Below are 7534 nucleotides of genomic sequence, written 5' to 3' on the forward strand. Positions count from 1 at the left end.
GTCATTCTCCTGGAGCACAATCTGAAACTGTTATTCCATGGAAGGAAAATAACAGTAATAGTGTTTAATATAGAGCCCTTATTTAATTTCTCCATTTGTCCCCAAAATGTCTCTTATGGCTGTGCTTCTTTGTTTTATCTTATTTTGGGTTTTTTTCCCATCCAGGATTCACTTAAGGTTAATGTATTTATATTTGGTTTCTCTGTCCTTTAGTCTCTTAATTTACAACATGTATTCTGTCATCGTTTTGTTTTGTTTTTCAAACATTTGAGGCTAGTTCTCATGTAAGATGTCCCAGATTCTGGATTTTTCTCATTGTTCCCTATGTTTGGAGTCCATTTAAACACTTGTCAAGAACACTGTTTAGGCGGTGTCACATGATTGCATCAGACTTGTAGTACTTTGTCCCTGTGTTGATTCCAAGTTTGATTACCTAGATAATTAAGGCACTATCGCCCTGAGATTTTCATGATTAAAGGATCTCTTTCCTTTCTAATTAATATGTCTTCATTAATTCTTAACTGTTCTTACTTGTGGCTATAGAATGCAAATGCATCCAGTCCAGTCACAGTCCTCGTTCCCAAAGACCCCAACACCAGCAACATCACAGGAAGAGCTGACACCACATAAGCCCCCAACACTTCCTCTTGATCAGGTAAAAATCCAAAATTAGAATTCCTGTTATTCTTCCAGATGGCAGGAAATACTTCATTATGAGTTTATTGTGATTCTGAAAAATATATATTTTTTAAGATGTCCTGTTAATATAGGAACTTGAACTAGAATCTAGTACATCATGCCCTCCTGGCAACCAAGTAAAAAGAGCCACCCAGGCCCTGTGCTCTCAGTTGATTCAACAATGGGGAGAGTCCAGAGAAGACAGCCTCATGGGAATCTTTAAAAAAAAAAGAGAGAGAGAGAGAGAAGACCGTCTCAGAAGTAGCTTCATGTTCCTATTTTCTTTTCGTCTGGTAACCAGCTGTTTGGGGATTGTTCAAGGCTCCTTTTTCCAAACTGGCCACTAACTTTTATTTTGATGTGATAGCTTTAGTATTTTTTACCCTTCTTCATCTATTTCATCTGAAGAGAGACCAGTCAGGATTTTAAATAATAGTAACTACCTTCAAGTGCTGCTTTTCTGCGAGGCACTGTGCTATGGTTCTCTATGCACAGTATCTCATTTCATCTCTTCCTTGACCGCAGTGAAGTCATTATCATTAAGAGCATCAGTATTGTTCCCTAATGTGCAGGGAGTCCCTACAGCTCCTGAGTGAGGAGGGCCAGAGCCCACTCTCTGGAAGTTAAGTGTGACAGCTGAAACAAAACCAAGCCATTTTCCCAGATGGAGAGGAACCTGTACAGCACTTTGGCTTATTTAATTTTTTTAAACAGCACAGCTTAAAAATTAATTAATTAATTAATTAATTAATTAAAAATAAATAGCACCGTTGTTAATTTTGTTTAAATTGTCTTTATTGCTTCTCTCAGAGTTAGTCCAAGGACGAAATAAACCCCAAGGAAACAGAAAGCTGCACATGAAGACTGGAACATGGAGAATTTAGGGAAATGATCCCTGCCCATCTCTGTTCCTGTTAGCCTGCCACACCCCTTCACAGTGCATCACGTCCTGCCATCCAAGAGCTGAAGCCTTTCCCAGAGCCTTGGAAGCATACTTCTTAGACTAACACCAATTTACAGGGGTCCTTGGTTGGGGATCTCTCGTATGGCCAATAGTCGAGAACAAATTGAACTGAAATTAGTAATGGCTTGTCTAAGTCCTGAGACTCTTGTTCAGGGAAAATTATCTTAACCTTGGGGGAGGGGGGGTCATACTTAAGAATGGAGTGGTGCTTGTAAACTTTCATGAGCAGCTAACTCAGGTATATATTTGGGGAAAGGACTACTCGTAGTATTAATGTGTTTGGAGCTGGGTCCAGTTTACAGAATTTTCATGTTGCCTTTTAAAAATAATTTTTGTTGTTGGTGGTGAATGTATTGTAAATAAGTGGGAAGGGTGGGTGGGGATGTGGAAGAAATGGAAGTCCTAACTGTGGTGGGCATGCAGCACTAGAGTGATCCTTATCTGTTTACAATCATGTCACACTGAATACTTTTGGGAGCTGGAGAAGAGGGTAGGAAAAGTTTACTCTTGTAAAATGTCACTGTTTCCTCAGTGGCCAGCAGTCCCTTGTGAGTTGAAGGCCTCCTTTCTAAGCAGCACGAGAGGGTGCCATTGCACTGCCCCCTGATTGCTGAGTTTCTGAGTTTGGAGGCAGAGTGCTCTCACACAGCCTACCAGAGGCATCAGCCTAGAAGGCAGGCTGCTCTCTCATCCAGTGGCCCAATCCCTGGATTTCAGAGAGCGGTGCCCTTCCTGATTTGCCATCAGCCCTACCAGATAGGTGTAAACCAGTATCAGGAATTCGGATCACTAGTGTTTTGCTTATTAGAATATAAAATGAATCGTCCTCTTCACAGACCTGCCAGGACTGTGAACTGGTAGACATCACACAAAGCTTTCTGGCACGAATCACATTTTGTGGAAGTGACTACTCAGGTTTGTATATGTTAGTATCAATAAAGAAATTGCACAGTTTTGAATAGGAAAAATGTATTCTATAGATTTACAGTTTGAATTTAGGAATTTCAATATATATAGTTTGAATTCATTTTAAGTGAATCATAGTAAAATAAGTCATGGTGATTTAAAATAGCTTTCAGGAACGAGTTCTTGGAAATCATTTGTCATATCTATGATAGGAAACAATTTTACAGTATTAAATTACTTTGTTACAGTTTTAGAAGTGAATTACACTGGATTGTCCTGTTTAGCATTCTATATTTGATTTTAGCTGAGATACCACCAAAGTTAGGACTCCTATGTTTTAAAGTTTTTAATATCCCACAAAGAAAACAAAAAACTAAGGAAAAATGCCCTGAGATTACAGATTTTTGTAAAGAATAGCATATATTAAGCATGCCTTTGGGATAGTAGATAAGCTTCCATATAATATCAATCTGCCCTAGTTTCTTACAAATTCAGCCTTGTGAGGGTCCATTAGAATCTTTCTCTCCAATTCCAGTCCTTGATGAAACGTGGAACTATCATGTTTAAAGTTTGCTAAGCCTATGCTATTAGGAAAAGAAACAAATTAGAAACATCCATGTTAAACAGATGGAACCCAAGACACCAGCTCCGGTGTAAAGGAAATTCATACAAATAAGGGAATGCTAATTGACCTGGCATTGTGGCTTAAGGCTCAGGCAGGAGCCTTTAAGATAAAATGCACAAAAATGTGAATTTTTTCAGTTTTAAATTTGGTGTGCTTTTTAAGTGGAGTGAGTTTTGAGGTTGTGTTCTCATTTGGTCCGAATTCTTGTTAGAAACTATCACTGGCATAATCTGGTTTGGAAGAATGAAGGGGTCAGCGCTGTCCCTGCAGGAAGAACAGATTTGATGGTTCAGCTCTTGAGCTAGTGTGAGTTAACATGGCCGATGCATTACTACTTCTGGTTTTATGTCTGCATAGAAGCAGGGAGGAGAGACCAACTGGTCTTTACGGCTGGCTCGGGTCTGGTTAGAGCTGGTCTGGACCCAGAGCATCTCGCTGCTGACAGCCTTTCTCTTCTCCCATGAAAGTTGGTTTGAGTGAGAGGCCTTTAGCTGCTGCCTAACTAGGATCACAGCGACAGGTTCTGTTCCCCTGGTGCTGAGGTTGGAGGCCTTGCTTTGTGCTGAATGACCCTGGGGCCTGGGGAGGAGTGGACCATAAGCAATAGTTGGGCTGACCTGTCCCACTCTGCTCGAGGTAACCTTTTCTCCTCACTCTCCCAGCCTCTTAGTCCGTTACTGTCGCTAGACAGAAGCTGTGAACAATATTAGGAAGAAATCTGTAGATTCTTTTATCCTTAACCTCCCTTCTTTAGGATGTAGAGATGTGAGGAAATATTAAGGAAGAACAATATCAAGGGTTGAACTACTGTATCTTACCATAACTCTGGGAACGAGGGCAGCAGCAAATGTGGCAGCCTTGTTGCATCCCATGTGGGAGTTGGGTCATGCATTACAGGTACCAGCGCTTCAGCCCTTGTCTGCTACATCCTGAACTTTTACTGGTCTTTGAAGTGCAGATCTGCTAAAAGTCGTCAGGAGCTACAAGATTGCAGGAACACATGTGACGTTGAGCTGCTGTGAGCCACGGATCTGCTCTTCCCAACCCCCAACAGCACCTTTTCTTCTCTCCCGTCTTTCTGTTCTGGCACTTGTGAAGTGTCTTAAGCAGATGCACATGCATTTGCCATCTTCTCCATGAGGGGATGATGGTTAGCAAATCACTGTATAACTAGCAAGTAGTGTGTGAGGAGGTCCTAAAAATGATGTGCTGTCGGCCTAGAAGGACTTTGACAGGGTGGGTCACTGCCACCTTGTCCATGTGCCAGCTCTCAGGAGTCCCCAGCAGGGTTAGCTGGGAGCCACGAGTAATGAGGAAACCCTGACACCTGTTTGATTTAACAGATGTGGCTAGCCTTTGTTAGAGTCGTTATTAAGTTAGAATCTTTTTTTCCCCTAAGATCCAAGAGACATAAACGACCCAGAAAAAAGTAAAGCTTTTTGGAAGGTTTCTGGTTTGGGGTTTTTTTTTCCCCTCAGAGTCTGTTTGTTTAAAAAGTAGCTGTTGGCTGAAATTTATTGTGGTAGATGCATGTGAAGAGTAGTAAGTAAGGCCAAAATGTGCAGATTCTTTTTCATAAAACTTCTTCTATCCCACTTTCTAAAAATAAAATTAAAAGCCACTCTGCCCCTCCTTAATCACGTCGGACACGTTCTGGCAGTGCACGTGAGCTTCTTATTCATGTTTCTTTATTCTCCATGAGCCCAAGTCAGACTGCTCTCAAAAAGGCAAAACTCATGCTCATCTTTAGTTTTATGTTTATTGAAAACCTGAAGACCTGTAGTGTGTGTGTGCACCTTAGTTCACTCAGACCTTAGCTTTCAGTGTCGATTCATCATGGCACTCAGACCTTGAAAGTGCTTCTCATGACTAACCATCAGGTGTCATTCCCCCATGGCATTTGTCTGCTGTATTCTTATTTATGGTGATTCCTACTGGAGTCAAAGAGAATGCTAAGTGCTGTCCAAAACACACAAAATCCCAGTGTTGCTGTCATCACAGATGTCAGAAACAAGCTCCCGACCCATACGACTTGGTTGAATTTTTCTTCCTTTTTTTCTCTTTAATGGAAGTTCAAATTTATAAATACTACTGTACTACTCTCAAGACCTAATTTGAAATTTCACAGGAAGTCTTAACCCAGCAGTCCCAAGGACAGTTACATAGTGTCAGAATGCTGACATACTTTCAGAACAACTATTTTCAAAGAAATGAAAGGCTTAGAGTTTTCTAGCATGGTTGCTGTTCCCCCTATGGTTATCTGTCCGCCCATTCACCCCTGCTCAGTCTGCAGCGACCTCCATGGAGGAAGTCAGCTCATGTGTGTGTGAGTCCAGGACAGTTCTCCTTTGGGGGTTTCTGGAATGCAGTGTTCCTGCTGAGAGCTTTCTGTTCACCACTCCTGGGAGAATACTGGGCATTGTGTTGAGCACGCAGAGGCTTTTATTCCTGGGCTCACATCACTGTCTAGGAACTACAAATATGATTGAGACTTGCTGCATAAGAAGAAACCCCTTTTCCTGTCTTGGTGGGTTGGACTCTCTCTTTAATTTGGAACCTTAGGACACCAAGCCTTGCCCTGCTTTTAATTCTGTTAATTAAGTTAACAGAACTTGAGTGGACATTTCTGCATCCCATCTCTCACGTGAAGCTGTGACACAAGCTTTGTCTCCAGGTTAGGTGTTCATCTGTCTCTGCTTTGTAGGCCTTTGCGAAACAGAAATCTAGGAGGGCTGTCGCCCCAGATAGTCAATGTTTCTCACTGTATACCACGGGACTGACTGAACTTTGATATGTAGAAATGGCTAATAACCAACTGACTTCCTGCATGGGTTTTGAAAAAGGGTGGGATGGGGTTGGGAACAGGGGGTGTGGATATTGAGTAAATTATTGAAATGCTGAACCCCATTGAATATCCTTTGTGTGACCCTGTTTGCCTAGCTGGGACTCGGGTACCTCACTCTCCTGGGAGCCCAGGCCAGTCTCCACCACACAGTGTCAGGGATTCTTTCCTTCTGCTGCAAAAGCCGTGTGAACTTTCCTGGCCAGTACTGGAAAGGGGAATGCTATTTATTTTTATATTGTGTATATTTTGTCGTGGTCTGCTGATTCCCTGTTTCACTGAGAGCGACACTTACCTCAGTAGTTAGTTCGATACTGTGTGTTGGATAATTTTTTAAAAGAACTTTTTAAAAAGCTTTTTGATCCTCAGAGGTCTGTAGATTTATTTCCATATGAACTGGTTATTTTGTATAAAGTACATTCTTAAAATAGCAAGGCTCTGCTATGCGTGAGTTGTGTGTGTCCATGTGTCACTTTTATCATCAGAACAAAGGTTTGAACTAGGCCTCAGCACCACCACTTACAAAATGCTGGTCCTGCTCAACTGGCTTCATCAGGGTGGGTGGGTGGTGTCAGGGCAGGCAGGGGAGTGTGCCCTGTGCAGGTGATGGGGGTACATGCTCTGCGGAGAACCTCAGAACAGTACCAAAACCGATTGGCACTTCCAAACAACATCTGGGATAAAATACTCCCCAGCTCGCCTTGCCAACACCCACCTCCTTGCACCCACTCCCAATACCACCCACATATTCCCAGCCCTTGGTACATACCTTTAACTCACTGGGGCTCCATACACCACTTTTACTCTCCTTCCAAAATCTAGGATGGACTTGGGGTCCAGTAGGTAAAGATTTTGGCTTTTAATGAGGGGACACCGGGCAGCGGTAGCCTGGATCCATTACAAGTGGCCAGAAGTGGGAGCTATGAGGGACACCTGGGTGGCTCAGCAGTTGAGTGTCTGCCTTCAGCTCAGGTGGTGATCCTCGAGTCCCGGGATCGAGTTCTGCTTCAGGCTCCCTGCATGGAGCCTGCTTCTCTCTCTGCCCGTGTCTCTGCGCCACCCCCTCTCTGTCTCATGAAAAGTGAGAGCTATGAGACTAGGTAAGCATCTCCTTCCTACCTGCCCAATTTATTCGGTTTTTATTTCCATTTCTTAGGAGGGCTTTTGTTAAAGGAGAGAGGGAGACTAGGGGCACCCGGCTGGCTCAGTTGGAGAACGTGTCTCCTGTGTCTCCTGATGTTGGGGAGTTTGAGCTCCATCTCCGGTGTAGAGCTTACTTGAAGAAAAAAAAGAAGCAGAAAGTAGCCATCTTATCAGTTGGCTGAAGTTCTAAGACACCAAAATTTCTGGCCTGCTTTATCCTTAATCAGCCTTGTAATATTCTGTAAAAATATTCTACCACAAATAATACTAATTTCCAGATCTGTGTTCACTCAGGTTTATCAGTTTCTAGGGCAGTGACAGATCCCTCCTGACCTCCCAACTGTGTGGTATTAGATTGTCCCTTTTTTAAAGATTT

The 7534-nt window shown here is 42.6% G+C and overlaps 1 protein-coding gene across 5 annotated transcripts in view; it reads left to right on the forward strand.

Annotated features, from left to right (window-relative positions):
- The window catches only part of LOC112668957 (cat eye syndrome critical region protein 2), a 174368-nt gene extending 167923 nt beyond the window's left edge, over window positions 1-6445 (forward strand). For all 5 annotated transcript variants that reach the window (XM_025461587.3, XM_025461586.3, XM_025461591.3 and 2 more), the window contains 2 exons: window positions 544-655; window positions 1489-6445. In XM_025461587.3, coding sequence (XP_025317372.3) covers window positions 544-655; window positions 1489-1494 — 118 coding nt within the window. In that variant the 3' untranslated portion in view covers window positions 1495-6445. The remainder of the gene's footprint in view (window positions 1-543; window positions 656-1488) is intronic.
- Window positions 6446-7534: the final 1089 nt, after the last annotated feature.

This window comes from Canis lupus, chromosome 27 (assembly GCF_003254725.2).
Source record: "Canis lupus dingo isolate Sandy chromosome 27, ASM325472v2, whole genome shotgun sequence".
Taxonomy (NCBI): Eukaryota; Metazoa; Chordata; class Mammalia; order Carnivora; family Canidae; genus Canis; species Canis lupus.